The sequence below is a fragment of the Mastigoproctus giganteus genome, chromosome 12, assembly GCF_048544385.1.
Source record: "Mastigoproctus giganteus isolate SK-2022 chromosome 12, ASM4854438v1, whole genome shotgun sequence".
NCBI classification, from domain to species: Eukaryota; Metazoa; Arthropoda; class Arachnida; order Uropygi; family Thelyphonidae; genus Mastigoproctus; species Mastigoproctus giganteus.
The window spans coordinates 146,535,401-146,559,346 of NC_143586.1; the positions used below are offsets into that span (position 1 = coordinate 146,535,401).

Consider the following 23,946-nt stretch of genomic DNA (forward strand, 5'->3'; position numbering starts at 1 on the left):
AGCAAGGATTAAACACAAATTAATTTCTAGCCCATGGCTTCAAGGTTTTATTTGATTATTATTGTAAGCCCAAATAGCAGTAGCCACATATGCTTTTTTTTACATAAATTGCGAATAATTCTCTCACAGGGTAAGAATGCATCGATCAGAAAAGAACAGTTAAGAAAAGGTCTAAATCAAACTCTCTATATGAACCTTTGCTGACAAGATAGAATATAAATCGAAATTACTTTCAAATTTGACTACGAATTCTACTTGCCGATAAAACTAAATATTGAACTGATTAATATAACTTCATTTATTATATATACAACTTATCTCACCTTTATAAAAATTTTGCATTATTGTGAAAGAAATAATCTGACTAACTGAAAGGCTAAGCACTTTACAATGCAGGCTAGTAAACTTCTTATAAAATAATCTTCTGACAAAAGGGAAAAATTAGGAATCTTCTGGTGTGAATAAATCCGAGTTTCATTGCTCCTACTTCGTTTGCAATATAAATTCAAGTATTCAACTTGATCGCCGGGTTCCATCCGCTTGTGAGTCAATCCTTTTTATCCTAAAAGCGTTCCTAAAGCATTCAGATTTATTCACACTAGAAGAATGATGCGACCTTTCTTTAATATCTTATAGACACTTTGAAATAATAGTGCGCGTGGTAAACCTAAATTTATAAGTATTATAGATTAGAATTGCAATTAGAATGACTATAAGAATATCTGAAGGACATTTACTTGTAACAGAGCAAGCCCCAGACAGGTGCCTCCAATTAAACCTCCCTTTTTCTCCAGATATCTTCTAAGATTTTCACCGCATCCCTATAATAAGAAACAGCAATATAGAAATAATTTTAAATATAGTATTTAGATAATTATTGTATTAGGCAGATAATTAGCACAAATAAGAACACATATACATTTATTCATTCTAATGATGGCTGTTGTCAATTCACAGCGACATTTGGCATTTTTTCATCATTGTTCTGGTCCTTTCCATAAGCTTCCTCATCTCGGTGTTAGTCCATTCTATGATCCCGAAGGAGTACAGAGACTGTGTAGGTGTTTATGGCTTTAACCATATTCCATCCGTTTAGCGCTGCTTTTAGCAGGCTGCTGAGTCTCTCATGGTATTTCTCTGTCAGCGGGCCTTGTTCTCCTTGTGTTCTAACTATTCAGCTAGTATCATCCCCGGGTTTCTCCATCTGTCATGGCTTCAAACTGTTTATCGGTCTTCATCTCGTAGTTTTGTCCCCCAGTTTTCACTGATGCAGTCCGTAATCTTGTATTGTCCAGTCTGAATTATAGTATAGCTGTTGGAGTTGCTGCTCGATTGCAGCATAGAGCTTGATGTTGTTCATGTACATCAGATGGGAGTGGTGTGCAGATTCTTCTTCGCTTCTCTAAGGATATATTCGTAATTACTAGTATTAAGCCTGGTGGAGTGGGCTGAGTACTACATTGAGCTCAGGACATTCCATGGAAGATTCCTCTCCAGATGTGGATTGGTTTGGTCGTGATCCCAACCTTGATGGTGGTCTTCTGTCTCGCTATGGTTTATTGTAGAAAGTGTATCAGTGTCGGGTTGACCTTGTAAATATTCAGCATTTCTATCAGCGACTTATGGGGCTCGAAGGCTTTGCGGTACTCGATGTAGACCATTTACAGGTTGCGGTGCTTTTTGTAGGTTTGCTCCATAGCTGCTGCATCGATGGTCAATCCTTGAATCCTTTGATCATATCTCTTCTACTTGCATTTCCTCTGCTGTTCGGCCATGATATTCTGGCTCTCTAAGTGATCCGATAACTTCTTGGCTGTGCAAGTGGTCAGGATCTTGTACATTTTGGGGGGGGGGGGAGGAGAAAGGTTATCGGTCTGTACTTTGTCGTCTATTTGGTATCCTTGTCTCTAGCCTTCAGATAGGTGATTCTTTTAGGCACCTACCTGAAAGCCGCAGAACTCCTCGATAGCCTTCAGATCGGGTGGTCCTTGTTTTTGCTAATCTTTGGTTTCTCTTCCGTTGATCCTAATGGCTGCTGTGCTGCACAATGCACGGCTGACGTCCATTGTTACTTCATTGTTGTTGCGGTATTCCTATTTTATTCCGATATTAGTGATCAACCATCCTGGGTGATCATTTGCACCGGTTCACTTCCTTGTGGTAGCCATACAGGGGTCAGTGCCACTTGATTCAATGTTTTCCCTGGGAGACTGTTGCCGACTTTCCGAACTGATCCCTCTGACTAGGACCTGAACACCAGTGACTTTATCCTGCTCCACAATCGATGCTTCTATTCAATATCTTTGGAAGTGCACCTATTCAGCTTCGACTTGAGTTCATTGGGTTTGAGGAGCATTAGCCACTAAGGGCACATTGCTCCATATACACTGTCTGCAAATTGCGTGTGGTCTGTGGTCGATTTTCTGTTTTCTCGACAAAAAAATTCCCCGAGACCGACTAACTCAGCCAGGTTGTGAAAAAGGCCCATAAAAATTCCTCACATCATCGACGGGACTCGAACGCAGTTCTTTTCTAACCGTTGTGGGGAGAGCACGTCTCCAGTAGTGAACGTTAGTTATTGTGAGCGGCACCAGATAGCGCAACTTTTAGCCTTAGCTGTCGCTTCGACTTTGGGGAGTTATGTCCGAAGAAACGACTTTCGTGATTATGCTTCTAATCTGAACGGGACTCGAACTTGAGGGGCCAACGTCGGACCCGGGTTCTCTGTCCCCTTTTGCTATTATTATTATTTTTCCCGGTGCAGAAGAACGTGGAGGTTTCCTCCATAATATATATATAATATTAATACACTAAGAAATATATAATACTAATAGTACTGTAATTATTCAAAAATGCAGAGTACCAAAGAGCAATGAAAGCTGCTATTCATTACTCCAGTTAGTATCGTCTACTGGATACTAACTGGAGATACAGATTTTAAGAAAATTAAATTACTCTCAAACTCTCTTTCAGTTAGAGGTCTTTCTGGAGCAGTGAACGAATTTTAACAGAATTTCACGTAATTTCTTAGACTGTAGAGAAGAAATTAAGCATACAGCTTATTTAATCAAAATCCTACTCAAGTTGTAATTCAATATAACGAAGCTCTTGCAGAGAAGAAAGAATTTTTCTTTTTTTGTACTGCTGCTACATGAAAGCTATTTTTTAAGAGCCTACCAACGATTTAAAAATAAATACTTTTTTCATAGAAATGATGGATTCGTTATCGGAACGTGTTTAATATTTCACATTCTCATTTCTTTTAATAGAGATTCTATTTTAGGAAGGAAGAAAGGAACCATTCGAGTTCATGCAATGATATTGAACGATGGCGCATGCAGAGTAAAAAGTTACTTTGTGTTTGAATAATATGACTCTTATCTACGCAGTTTCTAATGGAAATATTAATTAATTTAGTAGTATTAAATTATCGCACGTTGCCTTATAAATTACAGAGTATAATTCGTTTTACGCTGTTGTTGTAGGGTTTTCGGAGCATCAGCGACTGAGGCCAAATTACTACGTGTATATTGTTTATAAATTGCGCGTGTTTTGTGGTCGATTTTCTGTTTGCTGGACGAAAAACCTGAGTTTCTGGAACCAAAATACATGACGCCATCGCCTGAGACCGACTAACTCAGCCACGTTGTGAAGAAAGCCCATGAAATTTGCTCGATTATATGTTTTAAAAAATAAAAATATACACGCATCATCAAGACAGAAACTACTGGAGGGAAAACATAGCTGTGTTTGAAACAAAACCCCGTTTGTGGCTAGATGATTGGATTAAAAAGTTCATCCACAAATTAATTTAGCAAGGTATTGTACTAGGTGTAGGACAAGGCATGTTTGAAACTGTACAAAAATATAAAGAACTTTTCCGATTGTAAATATTCTCTTGGATTTTATATTCGAAAATTGTAGTATTCACAATAAAGTTACCTTCAACTTACATGGATAAAGACGTTATTGGTCCGATCGCTGCTGCAGGACTGAGGAATCTGGTCATAGAAGTAGTCATTCTTGTCAAACCCTCCACAGCATTCAAGCTGGAAAAAGCATCAAAAACCTTAGACACGAGAGAAGAAATACCATTATATTATTAAAATTTTATTTAATGTAATTCAATATTGCACATTTTGGCGCCTTACTTGGACATGGATACATCTGACTGCGAAGGATTTCGATAAAAAGCAGTGGGCGAAATGAAATACCTTTTATTGTATTCGATTTTTCCTTTCATTATACTCGTATTGTTCTGTTTTATACTGTCCTGTTTTTCGTATATTTTCAGTCTATATAAACTTATTTTAAATAAGTTTATATAGACTACATTCCACGCTGAACAATCCCAAGAGTTTTGACAAGTGAGAACCTTTAGATTAGTTGTCTCTCATCGATATGGCCAAATGAGATAAAGCTGTTAGACACAAGAGCAAAGCTTATCGCAACCAATATAGATAAAAACCATAAACTTACTTTACTGCCTGTGCTAAGTATAAAACTGATAAAAACAATTTAACGTTAGATTCGTTCAAGAAGTTCATATGTTGACTACAAATGAATTTCGATATTACAGGCTTGAAATTTATGCTCGATTATTCTCATTGTACTAGCAATAATTTGATCGTAAACGGTAAACTGCAGCTATTATCAACCCACTGCAGGATGGACGCCTCCTCAGCAATTCATGCTGAGGAAAATGGACCATAATCTGCCACGCTGGTCCAGTGCGGGTTGACAGATCAACCGTATTTAGCAGTCAATGACTTGAATCCCGGTCTACTCAAGGAGCGTGTGCTACTGCACTCCCGCTCCTGACCACTCGACTACGGAGGCTACTGACTGTAAATCTTGCTGCTGCTGTTGTAGGGTTTTAGAACCAAAAGCGTGTGTTCTGTGGTCAATTTTTCTGTTTGCTGAATGAACAACCCTAGTTTCCTGGGAGAAACACCATGCTACTCTCGCCTGAGACGGACTAACTCAGCCAAATTGCGAAAAAAAATCCATAAAAATTCCTCCCGTCATCGATAGGGCTCGAAATCGAGTCTTTTCAATCAGCTGTGGGTTGGACAGGGATTCAACCAATTGTGCTACCCACGAGGATATAAATCTTGCCTATCGAGACTATACTACACTTATTTTTCGAGAGGGGATGGAGAAGTTAAAAGGTTAATCAGCAGAACAATCCATTTTTTCCATACACTGTTTATCTATTTGGTTTACCATGGCATAAAAACAAAAATACACTGTCCTGTCAAAAGGTAATAACTGTGTCATAATATTCATCATTGAAAATTGTCTTTGTTGATTATATATCCTGCCCTGCCACTCGTATCCAAAAACTATTCAAAAATTTACATATCACGGTAGAAAATTTCCCCCGTCAGCAAGGTAAACTCCCCTCCATTCTATCATGTTCGTGTACCAACCTGTGACTTCTCCATCAAGATCTGGTTGAAGGGCGACACTCCATCTTTAGTCTACTTGGAATTCTACTCAGCAGACCGAGCTGGCCTTGGACCACATACGAATCGGCTACCACTAAAAGTGTGTTATATATAACGATATATGTTTATTGCAGACTTTATCAACGGTGAGGAATGACCCCATCCAGTCTTGTTCCGGGAACAGTAGAAGCTACACCATCTTTTGGAATCAGAATTCCATATTAATTTCTGCTGGATCATCAGTCATATTGGGATCAGGGGAATTGATTTATCGGACATCGCACCGAAATCAGTAGTGACCTTGAGTGACTCTTTCCTATTAGTACCCTATGCAGACTACCGGAAGGTAATACGGAAGAAATTGGCTTTCCAATTCCCAAGTTATGGAATGGACAAACTACAAACAAATTGCATTGCCTGTAATGAAACCCCGGCAGTCTAGTCTGCGTAATAATCATAAAGGGAAAGTTGTTGTCGCTCGTCTCCGCATAGGACACACTCATCGCATTCTTTTCTGCTGATGGCTGATGACCTTTCTATGTGCGAGCGCTGCGACGCCATTTTAACAATCAAATACGTGTTTATTTAATTCCAGAATTGGAATTCAATAAATCGTGTACGCCATTCATGTTTCGACTTTTAACCATCTGATTGCGCCTTATACACTAAGTCCGATGTCTGAGTTGAAAAATCTATAGATAAGACTTTAACCATTCATAACATTTGTTAAAGATATTCTAATTTTAAGTGAGATGCAAATGTTAGGCTTAACTACAATTCTAAATGCAATTTAAAAAGTGTGAAAACCTGTTTATTTTTGATTCAATTGTCCGGCAGCCCTTATTTAATTCTTAGTATTCTCTGCGATCTTAATCAGAAAAAAATAAATAAACTATTATGAAGTACAGAAGTTCGTTATTCAAGATCATCCATTTTCGTATAAATAGAATGTTATTTAACAGTACTCACATGTAGCTGCATCAGGTCCACAAACCGACGTGATCGCATACTATATTTTCGACTCTCAATTTCTTCTTTAATTGTCTCCGTCAAATAGCTTTGTAGCTATCAAGGGAAAAAATAATAAGTACACAGTTCAGTACACATGCGCAAATTTTAAATGTTACTATGTGCCATTCTGGCTGAAACATCTGCTGTTCTCAAGAGTTTAATCTTGTTGGAAGTTTAAACTCACCAAAAAATTCATAAGTTAATAAGTGGCATATTCGAATAAAATTCCAAATTATAAACCAAAAGGAGGCACCAACAAGAAAATGATTGTTGAGAAAGATGTCTTTATCCTGACATCTTCCCCAGTACACCTTCCTGCTCTTGGTACCCCCTTTTCCCATTTGAACTTGTTTCTCGCTGGATCAGGTTATTGTTGGTCGATGTTTGCACAAATTTTAAATTATGTGCAAACACTAGAAAGAAGAGTTCTTAAATATAAATCATTAAGGTAGTTAGACTAAAAATACCAACCTGGTCTCCATTTGCCACCTTCCACACCAGACCAGTGGCTGCCAGTTCCATAAACAGTACAATAAACATCACGATGAAGTACTATAAACAAAAGATAAAATTGCAATTGAATGTTATTCTATATCCTTAAAATACTGTTGCATGTAGTTATTTTTTAAAGAAAATTCTATCAGTAAAATCTATTCAACTGAGCCCACTGATTTTTCTATCATTTATTAGCTTTTTACTGGAAAAATCGTGCAGGCCTCTCTATAAAGCCTAATTTTCACGATAGGCGAGAATATCGGATATCCATTTTGTTCCTATCAGAATTTCCCTCCCACTCACGCAGTCATAAGCAACCCGTCCCTTTTTATTACTGATTAAAGCGTGGAAAAACGTCATAACTTCTCACTAGCATACCACCAACACTATCAAACATGAAAACGTTTTTTTGAAACATTTTTTCTGGTTTGGAGCTAAAAGTCTTTCAGTCAGGATTTTCCTTATACAAACTATATAATCTGTAGTAAATCCATTGCTTCTTAACAAACCGCTACCATCACTTCAAATCAAACACGTCTCAGTTCTGGCAAGAAGCCACAAAGTCATCTATAAAAGGTCACACCTTCGGAGTACAGTCATGTAAAAGGGAAAACTTTTCACTCCCATTACTGGGACTGATCATATAACTCGGTTTATGTTCGCTGCTTATTTCTTCGCACCATTATCGTTGTACGCAATGGATTTCTTTCTTTTAGGAGGTCTAACAATTTTGGATAGAATAATACATATTTCGCGCTTCCGCTCTGAATCTTTTCGTATATTACTCATTTTTTTCCAATAACGGGTCTCGAAGTAATAAAATAGAATCTGTAGGACCCAATAGCGCATTACTTTCTTACCATAAAGAGATTTCCTTTTGAGTATTTCCGTTTCTTGTAAACTACCTCGGTTTCGGACTTCTGTGGCCCATCTGACTGGATCTGTTAAATTCTATAAGGCGAGGCAATTCCGACTGCCAGAAGAAAGAAGTCACACCACCCCCGATAACGAGCAATCCCGGAAGCAGAGTGCATAATATATCAGTTTCTGATCATTTTGCTGCTGAGGGCTTGAGAGGACCAGACTCCTTCCGGATGAAATTTGAATGAAATGAGCTGCCAACCGTAGTGCATCTACTAAAAGAAATATGAAATACAAATCGTATCTTCAGTGTGGGTCGAATGTGATTTGGGGACATTTATTCGCTTTATTCACTCCCTTAGCAGTGAGTGAATAAATTACGATTACAGATGCAAATATTTTGGAGCTTTTTTTCATCGGATAGCTGCAAGTGAATACGCTTTTAGAGCTTTCACTGAATACGCTGTGTTGGAAAATTTATAGATTATTTGCTAGAATATGAAAAGGGTAATGGAAAAATACTTGTATGTTAATCAAATCAGTAAAAAACTGTCCCTCTAACAACCCTAATTGCCTAAGAGTAAGCTCTAAACAAAAAAGCGCATCCCTAAAATAATTTAGAAACACTCTGTGTCCTTTTTCATGATTTTACATAAGGTTGTAGCGACCTTTCACCTCCCTCCAGAGTGGGATTCGTTAAGGAACTAGTTTATAGGGGCAAATTTAACTCCTTTGTGAATTGAGTACCTGCTTTGCACGTGATTCCATCTATTAATATCCTATCTCGGTTGTCATCGGCTGTGAAAGTCAACTCTTCTTTCTCTGGAGCTAAAGGGTTGCAGACACATGGTCGCCTTCCAAAAACAACTCCTTTTAATCATCCCCCGGAACTATTTGTCTAAAAATAATTTTATGACAGGAATATTAACCATAAAACGAAGTTCAAAACGGTCGCCATGGCTTCAAAGGTGAGATCTTCATACCATTTTGTGATTCCTGAAATTAGCAAAATAGCCATGGTTGAAATTGTAGTACAAAGTGAAGAGGCATGCCATAGGCATCTATTTGAAGAGCTTCAACCAGGGAGATTTTCCAAAAACGTTCATTAATGGAAATATACCAAGTATTTTATGAAAATCCTTCTGTAACATGGATATTGGAGCTATAACTGAAAAGGTACATTAAGGAGACTAATAGTATCCTTCGAATTTCTGTTCTACTCCGGCAAAGACTTCAATAACAAGTTTCTTTCCCTACAAGTTGGTTCAATTTAAAGTAATTTATCTTGACTCCCTACCAACATTATATTAAAATTAAAGGAAGATAAACTAGAATCCTACTTGAAAAGATCAATAAAACATGAATTTTAAACACATTTGTAATAAGGAAAATGTTCCTATAAACATATCACTCAAAAACCTCTATTCTTATTTAAACTTATAAATCTTAGAAATTCATTGGACAATTAAGTGATTCTTGTAAACAAGAATTTAACACAGATCGGACAACAAAAAACACTTACTGTAAGCAGCATGCACGGGCTGTCAAGAGCAGCTCCACAGCAGCCGAAAAAACCGATGATGAGAATGATTACTCCTAGAGTAATGGAGATATAACAGGCCTGGTAGTACTGTCCAATTGTGAGATTGTCGTGGTACTCCCAAAAGTCGCTGTCCGATTTGATCCACACACCTATTCCCATCAGAACGCCACCTAGACACTGCAGAAAAGATACAAAGACATTGTTTAGTCAATATTATGATTGGTAGCTGGGCTGATGATGTCCCATTCGCAGCTTAAATATTGGAATGTCACGAACGGATTCCAAAACTAAATTTTAAAGATAATTATTTAATATTTTAAGCCACATTAGTACGAGGGTAGCCCTATAGTTATAATCATTGTCCTCTCCACACTGGGTTGAAAAGATCCGGGTTCGAATCGCGTCAATGACGAAAGGAACTTTTGTGGGCTTTTCTTCATTCCATAGCTGAGTTATCGATCTCAAGCGAGGACAGTAAGGTTCCTCCTCCCCGAAAAGTCCGGTTTTTCGTTCATGGACATACACAGTTCTAACTGTTCATCTGATCCGTATTGCTGAATCTTAAGTGTTACAGAACAGACAATCGATCAACTCGTTTCATTTTTGTTTCAATTTAAAATTATAGCTTTTAGAGCCCATAGTCCAAGCCAGTACAATTACGTGGTTTAAGGAACGTTTCATTCTTACAGGATGAAATATGAATTCCTTGAAAGAACAGATTTATCTGCTTAGTTTGAAATATGACGTTTGGAAACTAATCCCAAAAATAGAACTTGTAGCTTCGTTCCTGTGTTTTAGTTTTTTATCTCCATTTTCTGCTCAGCTTCTTGACGGGCATCTTAAGCAGTTTTCAGAAATGTAAGAAAATGACTTCCATTTCTCTGAGAAGATTGTGGAAGATTGATCGCCGAAAGTTTAAAAATATATAATTTAATATTGATTGCCATAAAAAAGGAAAAATGTCAGACAAGCAGTTATTGATCATTGTATATTGAAAGAAATAAAATATCTTAAATAATATTTTACTTCAAAAAAATGTGGATTAAGGTTGACCAGAAACTGTAATTATCTACACTATTTTACCAAAAGTACGAGTACTTGAATTTCAGGTATGATGCTGTTGCACATAAAAGACATCTGTACACACTGGAGAAAGTGGAATTAAGGGCTATTACTGCTATGGATAAACAGGTGATTGAGTATCAGAAGGCAGAGGGTGGTTACCAGTGACTGGTTCTCTTCTTGTACTAATGTTATTATTGGAGTCTCCTAGGGTCCGGTGCGTGCTGGGCCATTTTTGCTTTCTATATTTAGACACAAACTTAGACACAAAGTTGTGTCTAAGTTTGCAGATGATACAAATGTTGGCAGGGTGATTAATGACAGTAATTATTGTATGCTACTTCAAGAAGATCTAAAAATATTAGGCAGATGTGCTGAGAAATGTTATTTAAAGTTTAACAAAGAAGGTAATCAAACAAATGCAACGTAACAGTAATCCAAGGTTAACGCACCAACTGTGTGGCGCTACACTCAGAGTAGTGGAAAATGAAAAAACGTGCAGTGCAGTCAGATATGAAGTTCTTTAAGTAGTGCAGACTGGCTGCCAGGATAGCTCATAGGGTTTGTCAGTGATTTACAAGAATTTTGCCAGCAGAGATTAGGAGATGATTGTCCCTTTGTATAATGCAATGGTTAGGCCGCATCTTGAGTATTGCATACAAGTCTAAGGTCTCCTTTTAAGAAGGATGTAGATTGGTTGGAAGGTGACGAAAACGGCAACTATATTTGTGAGGGAAACAAAAGGGTGCTCTTATGAATAAAATTGCAGTTTTTGTTAACTAGACACCTGCGAGGCGATGTCATTAAGGTGTTTAAAGCTTTGAATGGATTGAACAAGCTCAATGCTGATGGCATTGTTCCTCTTTCTCAGACTACACCCATGAGGTGGCATAAATTCAAACTGAGGTATGATGCTGCAGGATAGATAGTTCATTGTTGGAACAATGTTCTATCTGTTGTTGTTATTGTGGAAGTGGGTGGTTTGAATAAATTCGAGGAAAAACTAAAGAAACTGTTGGAGGTGGTGGACAGGTAATGGGGGAGTTTATTTGTTTATTTATTATTATTATTATTTTTTTTTTTTGACTGATGTTATGCAAACTTGCTTTCTTGCATCATTTGCCGCTGCTAATAACATTCTGAATTTTGATGGAGTCATTAATGATTTTTCTAATAGAAAAAGCTAAAGAACAGAGTTTATCTTAGAAAGTTGTTTTTAAAAATTATTTGGTGTAGAATTTTTTATTGGAATAAACTCATTGAATTCTATTTGAATTATATTTTGGGGCTCTATTTTTCGTTGGCCTAAATTTCCTAATGGAAAAGATGGTCCTGTGGGGCAACTACCCACTTAGTCTGACTTTATTAATAGGGAAATCACTGAGGCAATGGTCAAGAGTGCAATATGGGTTCATTTAGATAGAAACGGAATTAAGACGGAAACGCATCATGGTTTTGTACAGTCATTAGTTGAATTTATGTTTAGCTAACTTGGTTAGCTCTTTTGTCAGAGTCATCCACGAGCTGGTGTGTAAAATAAGTTTGACATTGTTTACTTGGATTTCAGCAAAGCATTTGACGCAGTTCCACACGAGAGGTTACAGGTTAGCAAGAACATGTCGGAATCAGAGAGTAAATCCTGAAATGGATTGGAGGTGATTGCAGGACAGGCGGCAGAAGCTTGTGATCAATGGCTATTCTTCAGATTTGGCTAACTGAGGCTCCCCAAGGATCGATACTGGGACCACTGTCGTTTTGATTTTCTTGAATGATATCGACGAAGGGATAGAGGGCGTGATCAAAATTAGGCCCTCTATAGGCTGATGTCAAAGTTATTAGAGTAATTAATGATCATAACGATAAAGATAGATTTCAGGGATCGTTAGAAAAGGTAGCTATGTTTTAATGCAGAAAAATGCAAGATCTTACACTCAGGAATAGCAATCCCAAAATAACTTGCACACTTCGTGTGCGTTGAACTAAAAACAGCAGAACAAATAAGGAATTTGAAAGTTAATGGTGCAGTGCAGACAGGTGGTAGGCGAGGCCCTTGTTGTCCTGGCGATGATTTATCAGAAAATTGCTTATAGAGATAGGAAGATCAAAATCCCACTGTATAATTGGATCGCGGAGATGGAAGAAATCCCAGGTGCCGTCTGACACAAACATACCATACCTTGTATAATTGGATCGTCAGCGACTCGTGGACGACTTCCATCCACAGGGTGATTACCTGCCAAATCAGAAGATCATTAAAGAGGCTACTGATACCTAAAAAAACACTAAATCGCTTCGCCATCCGCCGGGCGAACTGGGAAAGGTTTAGAGAGGTCTGAATGCCCGCTGCGGCACAACACCTGGAAACAAGAAACCAGAATGGGGACCCAGACGAGAATCAAAAGAGGGTAACAGAAATAATACGGCGAGTGAAGCATCAATGAAGAGGAGAATAACCAAACCGGGAGCAGTCCCTTGGTGGACTCGCGAGATCCAGCAACTCAGAAGGGAGACCATGAGAAGAAGAAAACTCTTTCAACGGGCAAGACGCACATGGCCTGCTGCTGAGGTCCAGATACTGAAGGAGCACTATAGAGAAGCAAGAAACAGATATACGGATGCGATAAACAAGAGCAAACAAAGAGCCTGAGAAGACTTGGCAGGCATAACAGGAAATAATGAGCCATGGGGGTTAGTGTATAGGATAATCACAAACAAACTCCCCGGGGGGAAGTTATTTCTACCACATTGACACCACAGGGGAGCCAAACCACCACATGGCAACATTCAATCACAAATATTCTGGGCGCTATTTTCCCGGAGACTGCCATGCCTACTTCACCTGAACAGCATAGAATATGACAAGAAAATGACATGTACACCACTGACTCCTAAGAACCACCGTTCACGCTAGATGACATCAAATCCGCGGAAAATCACGTAAGCAATAATAAGTGTCCTGGCCTCGATTATCTCGAGCCGGAAATAATCAAAAAAGTAACGGACCTGACTCCCGAACTCCTCCTAAATTTGTTCAATAAATGCTTGGATTAAGGCAACTTCCCAAGAAACTGGAAGACTGCGGGACTGAAACTGATCCCAAAAACACCCACGAAGCCTCCACAACAGCCAACCGCCCAGACGGATAGCTTTGCTACCGGTGATCAGGCGGTAGCAAAACGATTTGAGAGAATGCTATATGCCCGAAATGAAACACATTACAAGAGTGCTGAACTGCACATGTCTACCCAGTTCGGCTTTAAGCCCAAGTCTTCGACAGTAGAGGAACTTAGACATCTGCTGCACGGTGTGACCAGTTCCAACAGTAAATACTACCTAATCATCTCCATAGATTTTGCCGGGGAGTTAGACACCATTTGGTGGCCGAGTGTCCTGGCAAGACTAAGGCGGGCCAACCTTCCCTGCACCTTGTATCTCACTATCAAGTCTTACCTTACCGATAAGAGTATCAGTGTCGTGGCACCCTATGGTAGGATAAACCGCCGAGTCTGCAGGGGTTGCCCCCAGGGTTCCGTCCTGTGGATGAGTTCCTGGCCATGGACCTTGGTGATGTCCAAACCCAAGCTTTTGCCGACGACTTGATTTTGAAAATTGCTGCCGACAACAGAGCACAGTTGGAGGTAAAAGCAAACCATGACATCAAGATAGTACAGGACTGGACCATCTTACACTGCCTAAAAATCTCACCGACTAAGACATCCTCAATCTTACTGAAAGGCTCCCTTGACCTGCGCAGGCCGCCTCAAATAAAGGTTAACTACACCACAATTAAACTCCAAAGCCAGCTTAAGTACCTGGGGGTGATATTAGATTGTAATCTTCCCTTCAAGAAGCATCTCACACATCTAAGGACAAAGACAAGGAAGTATTCTGCACTGTTAGCCCATGTGGTCCGTCGTGACTCGCGTACTCTCCTTATATTATAAAACGACATTCCTACCAGCTATAACAGACGCCTCTGCGGTTTGGCATCACAAGGCATCAACCGCCGTAAATAGACGCATAATCGACTCAATTCATAGAACTATCCTGTTAACCATTACCAGAGCCTGCAGCACCACTAGCACTGTTGCCCTACAGGTCTTGGCCGGAGCCCTTCCCCTTGACCTGGACATCATACGCACTGGAATAGCTTATTATATAACCAAAGGAATGCCTTGCACCCACCTAGACTACGCAGTGGATAACAGCACAACCCACAAGGCTGAAAAGAACAGGCTGCAGAAATACCTAAAACAAACCTGGCAATACCGCTGGACAAACATAACAAAAGGGAATATCACCAAAAAGTTCATCCCGGACGTAAACAGAGTATACCCCATTCTCCCAACCTGGCTGCAACCCGGACTTTACACGACCTACCTCCTTATGGGTCATGGGGCTTTCAACGCAAAGCTTACAGCATTAGAAATAGTGGAGGATCCGCGTCGTACTTGCGGGGAACAAGAAAGCTGGGTGCACATTATGTATGAGTGTGCCCACTAGGAGGACCTTAGATGCAGACTAATAACTAGAGTTCACTATCTACCGAGGGATCTTGAGTCACATCTACTAGATACACAAGAGGAATATAAAAAAAAAGTTAGCCTTAACTGATTTTGCCCAGAGATTATTTACCAGGCTCCAAGCACCAACCGCCATATACAGAAGACCTTAACAGAATGTGTCAAAACAAAACAAACCTGCAAATAGCAGCGAGACGACACAGAGGAGCCGACTATACAGACCTTGGACTGACTACAAAATGCACTGGAAAAAGACAAGTGACAATGTATTGTCTAACCACAAGAGTCATGATTATCGCCAATGGAAGCGAAAAACACCTTTAAATAGTCGTGACATCAGAACAAAGGGACACTGCCCCAAGACCTTGCAGCATAGACCCACTACATAATGACAAAAGGTAGTGTGAGGACTAGTAAACATCACGGAAGGGATAAAACCCCATAATGATAGCCAGTAGACTTTATTATGACCCCAAGATAATGACCAGAAAATAGGACCCAGACCACATTATTATTATTATTATCATCTGTTTATTTCTCTTTCGAGACACCCATAGACAGCACGTGGCTAGAGGGTGTGGTTACATTATAGTATTTACAAGCATGTTTACATGAACTTATTTACAAAATTTGGAGATGCAAAAACACAGAATATGTGGTTAATGAATTAATTGTTAAGTTGGTTTAATTAATTGCAAATGGTTGTTAAATGCTAAATATTATTATATAAATTATTAAATTAGTCTTCTTATTATAATTGTACCTGCAGGTACACATTACCAAAAATTTTTGTCCTATACATTTTGTCTGTACATAGTTTCTCTGGATCTATATTTAAATTATTAAAATAATTCACAGTATTTGCTGGGAAAAATCTCCCCAGAGAGTCCAATTGAGTCAGTTGGCACTTGAGACTTGGTTCTTCTCTGTTTATTCTCGGTCGTGTCATCCGGGGGCGAGTGATCACGTTTCCCACTTTCGGCGAATCGATTCTCTCCGTTAGTAGCTTTGCCAGAGTTAAGATGTTTCTGGTTATGATGATATACTTCCAGGGTGTGATGTCCAGATTGGCAGACAAGACCGCTCTTGAGATGGTAAACGGTTTCCCGGCGATCTTGTTTAGCCATCTCAGGAGCCAGTATTCTACTCCTAAGAAGGCCTTGATGTTGCTCTCAGGGGCTGATGACCAGATAGTCGATGCGTACAACGGAATCGGTGTAACGCATTTAAGGATGTATTGAATTATAAGATGAGGGCTTCGGAGACCGGTGAGTTCTTGTCTAGTGCTCCACAGTGCTGCGTATGTCTTTTCCCTAATGTGTTCGAAGTGAGGTATGAAGTTTAATACTTCATCCCACTTAAGGCCAAGGTCAACATGTGCGGGGGAATTTTGGATTCTGGTATTGTTCACAAAAATCGTAATTCATTTTTCTTCTTTTTGTTGGTGAAGGTCGTTTGGGCAGTTTTCTTTTCATTAAATTTCAGGCCAATGTAGTGCAGATATTGTTCTAGCTTCTTGATTGCTTTGTTTGCTTCTTCTGATAGATGGGGTGCAGTTTCTTGTTCTTTAGATGTTACAAAAAATTTCAAATCGTCAGCATATGTAATAAATTGTTCACAGTTTTGAGCTAAAAATGGGGCTAGTGCTATTGCAAAGAAGGTGGCGGACAATGCGCCCCCTTGAGGTACTCCCCTAGAGATACAGTAAGATGCTGTTTGTTTCCCGTTTATTGCGATAATTTGTCTTTCTTGAAGGGTGTTAGTGAGAATGCTTAAAGTGCTTCCTGAAATGAGGAAATACTCCTTGAGGATTACTGTTATAGCTGGGATTGAGACGTTGTCGAAGGCTGCTGCAACATCCAGAAAAACGATGTCCAACTGTTGTTTATTGTTTAAAGCTAACTGTATTCGGAGTAGAGTCTCCATTAAATTAGTAATAGTCGACCTTCGAGGAAGCACAGAATGTAAGTATTCTGGCCTGTCCCCAAAGCAGCGCTGATTGATGGTGCTCAGGATTGCTTTTCAAATATTTTTTGCAGAGAGCATCCGATTGCGATGGGCCTAAAATCTTTACTGGTTTTAGGATTGCTTATTTTTGGAACTGGTTTTACGTAATGTCTCTTCCATTTTTCCGGGATAACCCCCTCACTTAGTATTCGCTGGAAGAGGTGGTGGAGCGGTTCGATTATGTAAGCGCTACATATTTTTATCATGAATAGCGGGAACTGGTCCGGCCCGATCGTTGCTTTACTGGGGAGCGAGTTAATAGCTTCCTTTAAGTTTTTCCTGCTGATATTAATTTCACGTAATATGTTTCTAGCTCTAGTTTGGTCAGTGCCAGTGGGATCCGTCAGTTTTTCAATCATTTTCTGCATCTCGCGGATGTTTTCCTCAGAATTTTTCTGCTTTTCATTCAAAGGCTTTCCGAATGTGACTTCTGTCCACTCTCTAAACAGCTGGTCCGTCATTTCTTTTTTGTTGTTTTTCTCGCTAACTATTCTCTTTCCCTTTTTTAATTTTTCCTTTATAACCTCAAAGTATGCTTGCTTTTCAGTCGAATGAACTGTGCCCTTTCGCGTTTGTACATAGTCCGATCAGTCGGGTGCCCAGTTCTTTTCCACTTTCGGTAGAGCTTTTGCTTCTTTTTAAACATAACTTTTACTTGTGGAGTGAACCAAGAGTTCGCTCTGTCGGAGATCTTTAATACTTTTGCTGCTCCTAGACGGGCGATCTGCAAGAGTAACCTCGAAATCTCATCTATGGCTTCTTCAGTGGACATCTTATGTAGACTTTGAAAGTTATATTGCGCTAAGCATTGCAAGATGACCTCGCATTTGATATATTTTGTGGAAAATATCAAATTTGATTCATTACTCTGGTGTGTGTCGCAGTTCTGATCGGCAGTCTGTCTTCGAAGAGCAACTTCCATTGAAAGCGCAGAGTGGTCGGAGGAAAACTGTAAGGAGTTGTCTATTAAGTTAACATCTTGCGCGCATAAATTAAATCAAAGCACTGTAATCCTCTTGTCGCAGGTGTTTTTAGTTTCCTTTATAACCTCAAAGTATGCTTGTCTTTTCAGTCGAATGAACTGTGCCCTTTCGCGTTTGTACTTAGTCCGATCAGTCGGGTGCCCAGTTCTTTTCCACTTTCGGTAGAGCACATGCAGTCTGGAAGGATGACATCCCAGATTTAATCCCCTATTAGTGTCCCACCTAGATGAGACTCAATGGCCAGCTTTTTAGGGCCTGCAAACTGACGGAGACGACATACGGTGGCACTCTCACGCCGGGACAGCCTATTGGCGACCCAAATCCGCACTCTCTTGAGCGGATCTTTCTTTCCAAACTCCTGGGGAAGGGGGAAGGAGAGGCTTGCCTCTCCTCTCCGTGGCCTCCCCGTGGCGGGTATTGGTAACGTCGGGGCCCGGTGGCTAACGGGCCGGACCAACAATGGGCACAACAAAATACATAGTACATACCCTGCACACTTCTAAATCTCTGACTTGTCCGATACAGAGAACACACCCGGAGATGGGAGAAATCCCAGGTGCCGTCAGACCCTGAACATACATAATGTATAAGACAATTTTAAGACCCTACCACGCAACTAAAAAAACACATCGAGCTTCTCGAAATGATCCAAAGACTGGCAGCTTATCTGGTAATATCAGAAAACGGGTGTCCGTATGTGGAAAGACTTTGAATATATGGGTTATAGAACTTGGAAACCAGTCACCTTGCAGGAGACTTGATTGATGTGTATAAGGCTCTGAGAGGTGAAACTAAAATGAATAAGGGTGAACTTTTCACTGTTTCAGGCCTTCATATAAACGTTCACTGCAAAATGAGGTGGTAGTGTTGTAGAGACTGCAGAAGCCCAGATTTTAAATGCATATAACAACACTACAAGGTCAATAATTCCACGAACAAAGTATATTTCAGCCAAGTCTCAAGTTACCTGACAACAGTAGGTCTTGCTTTTCTAATCCATCTTTAATGACGTTTCTTGAAAATGTTCCTTTAATCGTAGAATAAAAGGCAACGGACTTTAAATATATTTTGTGTCAGCTTGGGATTGTTTTTTTTTTTTTTTGAGCACTGCATATTTTAAAGGAACGCTTATATGTATGGAAAAAGTTACTGATAGGAAAGAGGAAATGTTCTCTTCCTTCTTTGCTTGTTTGATACTGTCAGTTGTCGAAAGTCACGTCAGAAGCTAAAATCTCCTCATAAATAGATAATGGTAAGTATTTTCTCTAAGAGACATGCGGTGAAGTGGAGACTTTATTTTAGCATGGTAGTGGTAAATTATGCCAGAAAGCAAGCTTATACAGCATCAAACAAAAAAAAAAAAATGACATTTCACTTGTTCATCCTCTCCAATAGTTTCTCGAGTTATTCCTTGAATTTATTTAAACTATCAACTTCCACAACAACAACAACAGATGGAAATTTGTTCCAGCAATCTACCACTCGCTGGTTAAAGGCAAACTTCCGCACATCTGTCCTGCAACTCTCCTTCCCTATTTTGAATTTGTGCCCCTCCCCATGTGTAGTCTGAGCAAGAGGAAGAATCCCATGAATATTGAGCTTGCTCAAACCATTCAAAGCCTCTGTACCTCAATCAGATCACCTCGCAGGTGCCTAGTCTCTAGTTGCTGCAATTTGAAGAACTGCAGCCTTTGTTGGAAAGAGTACCCCTTTGTTCCCCTCACTAATCTCCTTACTTTCCTCTGTAGCTCTACATCCTTCTTAAAATGAGGCCTCCACACCTGTATGCAGTATTCAGTGCCCTGACCATTATACAATGGGATAATCACCTCCTTATCCTTCCTACCAGAATTCCTGTATATCATTGACAAAACCCAATAAGCTGTCCTGGTAGCCTCTCCGCATTGCTCAGAACATTTCATATCCGATTGACCTTCATCAATATCATTGATAAATACTGAAAACAACGATGGGTCCAACATTGAACCCTGTCACTCCACATAAGTTAATAACATAAGTTCACCAAGTTATGTTATGGCCTGTCATTAAAATGGTAAATGAGTAAAATTAACTTAATATTACTTAATATCAGCTTAAAATGGAAAATTAGCTAAATTTGCTTCTTTAATATGTATATTTTATTAAAATTTTTGTTGTTGTTTAATGCAGAATTCCGCTTAGACCTCTTCCCTTTAATATTCTCCCGCGTTTTATTAAGTTCCGGATGGTTCTGTTTCCACCCTGCAAGGTGGCGTCCACAATGACTCATTGAGGTAAACCTATAAAGTACATCGAAAGGTATGCCTCAACAAAAGCTATGACAACATTCCGTGTAGCCGATAAGATAACCTTCCTGAAGCAACTACTCAATAAGCTCATGGAAACCAGCAGTTAAACAGAGAATATCTTATCAGTTTCTTTTATACGAAGATAACCAAACATTTGCTGAAACATCTAAGACAACTCTGATTTCTGATAAAAGTTAAGAAAAGAGTGAGTTCCTATGACTAACTGGTCTATTATTAATCACTCATAAATATTTTAATTAATGGTAAGGTTGAGCCAAAGTTGAAAACAGCTAATCGTAAAACATAATTTTACTCAACTACAGGTTATCATACCTTAGGAGATCAACACAACACGGAGATAGATTGCTATCTTAACCTACGTGAAACATGAGTCTTATTTCACTTCTTTTAAATTTAATTATTTGTCTTAAACCAGGCAGTGATTATTATCACTAAGGTTATCTACCAACGCCAAGTTACAAGGATCTATTCATGAATCTCCCTACTTATCCTGTGAATAATCTTCAAGATAGTTGCAATTAACAAATGTGTTTAAGCTAGCTGGGGTCTCGTAATCCACAGTTGCTTCTTTGCTTGTAAGTTTTAAGTCTTTGTCAGATAATATTGATTACCTATGTATTATTTTGTAGTTTAAAGCTTGAACTGCCATTGTCTTTGCAGTTCTGAAGGGTTCGTTTTGTTTTTCTTAGAAGATCTCACCAGCTTTTAAATGGTGGACATTAAACCTGATATGCCTTCATCAATATCATTAATAAATATAGAAAACAACGTTCCCAACACCTGGAAAACTCGACTAATAACATTAGTTCACGAAGAGCAATGTCCATTGATTACCACTCTCTGTCTTCTCAAATTCAACCATTCCTTTATCCATAACAGAAATCTGCCCTTAATTCCACATTGGTCCGGTCCCGTAAAAATTATTGGTGATGTTCTGTACAATTATTCGGAATCTATCAATGTGCTTAATAAGTTAGTTTTTGTGTACAATGTTTTGTAAAGAGATAAACGGATCTACATGTACCGCATATGCACTTGAGGGTGCGTCTACTGCGCACGCAGAACAGTGTGGCAAAATAACGGATGTTCGCGATAATTTGGCAAGAACTGTCCAGGACAACGCAATCAGAAAGAGAAGCCAGTGAAGAAATTGTTGGAGGGCTAACCCTACTGATATCCACCATAGACTTGCTTGATTTCTTCTTGCATATACGTAGAAGACACTACAAAAACGATCTCAGAAAAACTGGAATTTTCCCTCAGTATTTTATCAATTGCGTGCGTGTACTAAGATAGGATTTGACGACTGCTTTTTTTAACACTATATGGAAATCTAAGATGAAATAAATGACAAGTACTCTATAGTCGCAGACTTTCTTCAGCTTTGGACCATGGCATTATCACAATACGGAATTGACTTTTTGATATGCACCGCCTGTATTTAATTATGAAATTCAAAAATAGCAAATTTTCAGACAAATCTTTAAAGATACATAATTTTTTGATTCAACGATATTTTAACAAAATAATTAATTAATAAACAATAATTAACAGTCATTAACAGGTCATATTAAGGATTCGCTAATATGGCCTTACAGCAGTACAATAACGGAACCTAGAACTTCAGTCTTGGACATTTTATTCATAAATTCATATAACTCACATTCTGTTATTACTGTTAATAACTACCAACGGATAGCAACCAACATCGAGTATTTCTGAATCAAATTATGATTGCAGTCAAATCCTATTTAATATGGCCTTCACCAGTTCTCCATCTTGATTACACTATTTTCATTATGCCTAACTGTTAAATCAACGTATTTAAACATACTTACCCATATCAGAAAGTTTACGGTGAAAATAATGTATTTCATACATGCTTGAGCAGCATCCATGGTTATTTTTCCGAAAACTAATCCTGAATCTTGTTAAAACTGAAACAAAACAGGCACCTCAAAGCCACACACTGTGCAGTCGAGTGGGCCTCTCTTTTCGAATAAACTTATCACCTGAGGAAGAGCAAAGTTCAATAACATCCTTATCGCGACTGTTGTTACGTTCGAAGTGGTTATTATACTGTAGCACACCTTAGTGAACACTTCACAAACACGACTTTGTGGTCGCTCGTGTGTTGGTTGATAAAAAGAACAGAGGAGTAAATAGACGATGAAAAGACGTTGGAAGACGTGTATGTATCTTATACGTGGTATTTACAGACTTTCCCGTTGATTGGAACTCTTCTAGAATTGGGTTCCTTAAATATTTAGCAGAAAGATCAATATAAGGTTTCAAAGTAAAGAAATAAATACGACGTAACCACCCGAATCAGAATATCTACTTGGAATCATTTGATACACGATTTTATGGTCAGTTCCTGTGAGCTGTTCCCTTAAGAACTGCTTCTTAAAGCATGGATTACTCCTAAAAGATGGAACAATGAGCAATAGGATTTGATTTTGAGAGGAGGATTGAGCACATTTTGTCCATTTAAGTAAATTTAAGGCAAACTCTTCATGAACGAGAGCCATAGACCATCATTGTTCACATAAGTTCACTTTTAGATAGACTTTATGGTCAGAGGAGGATTTACTATTTTCCTCCTCTCAGGAGACGACACTCGACGTGTTAGCGTTGCTGTGGCAACTGACCGATTCATTACACTAGTAGGTAGTTAAGTTTTGATGCGTTAGTTTCTTATCATTTGCCACACACACCCGTGGGAAACTAAATCGTCAAAACTTAACCACCTACTAGAGTAATGAACTAGTCCGCAACGCTAATCAGGACGGGTGTGTCTTCTCCTGAGAGGAGGACTGTAATAGATAAAGAGGCAAAGGGCTTCAGTCCGCCCATATTTTTGGAAAATGTTATTGGACTAGCTGTCCATGCGCTTAAGCGTGGCTGAGGAAGTAAATCTAAGGTTGGTTCATTCCCGCCGTGAATAAGATTTAGAGGATAACAGAAGACAGTTTTCCTTGAGGGGAGTTGCACTCGCAGGAATACAGTGGTTATAGTTGCGAGATAAGGCCTGAGTTCGAATCCTGTGAATGAAAGGTGAAACTTTTTTGAACCTTTTTTTCACACCGTAGCCGAGTTAGTCGATCTGAAGCGAGAGTGGCATTGTTTTGGCCTCTGGGAATTTTTTTTCTCTAGTCGTCAACGGGACTCGAATTCAGATCTTTCCAAAGAAGTGACAAATAGTGGGACCACTATACTTACACGGAGAACCATCGGAGTATGAGATTTTGCCTCCTTAAAAGAAAATTATTTTAAAATATACATTTGTTGTTGTTGTTGTAGATGGGCTGGTGCCATTCTTATGTGCTAGCCTTCCCGAAACAAGGGAAAGATCACACAAATTCCAAAAATTACCGTCCTATTCTCCAACCATAGGAGAAAAACATTGGAATAAATAGTTAACGCTAGACTGACATGGTTTTTAGAGACTCAAAACATTATAAGTCCAAGTCAGTATGGTTTCAGGAGAAAAAGAGCTACGTTTGATCTTATTATCAAAGCCGAAGCAAATATCCGGAACGCGTTCCTGAGAAATTAATACCTAGTCATGGTATGTGTTGACATCTAAAAAGCCTTAGATACAACTTGGCGATATGGGATTCTTCAGGACTTGCATAAATCTGGACTTCAGGGTCATCTCCCAAAATTTATTAAGAACTTTCTAGGCAATATATCGTTTTA

General features: G+C 39.0%; 1 protein-coding gene across 1 annotated transcript; it reads right to left on the reverse strand.

The window, feature by feature from the left end:
* Nucleotides 1-710: 710 nt before the first annotated feature.
* LOC150077490 (tetraspanin-8-like) lies at nucleotides 711-22,142 on the reverse strand. The gene is made up of 6 exons (XM_090385919.1): nucleotides 22,083-22,142; nucleotides 9,340-9,537; nucleotides 6,933-7,013; nucleotides 6,420-6,515; nucleotides 3,954-4,049; nucleotides 711-821 (listed from the first exon to the last, which is right to left on the reverse strand). The coding sequence occupies exons 1-6, from the start codon at nucleotides 22,140-22,142 to the stop codon at nucleotides 711-713; spliced, it is 642 nt and encodes a 213-aa protein (XP_090242045.1).
* Nucleotides 22,143-23,946: the final 1,804 nt, after the last annotated feature.

Coding starts and splice junctions, on each gene's coding strand:
- LOC150077490 (XM_090385919.1), bottom strand. CDS start 22,142: ATGGATGCTGCTCAAGCATGTATGAAATACATTATTTTCACCGTAAAC. Junction 7,014..9,339: donor GCCCGTGCATGCTGCTTACA/GTAAGTGTTTTT, acceptor TTTTGTTTATAG/TACTTCATCGTGATGTTTAT. Junction 822..3,953: donor CCAATAACGTCTTTATCCAT/GTAAGTTGAAGG, acceptor TTCTTATTATAG/GGATGCGGTGAAAATCTTAG.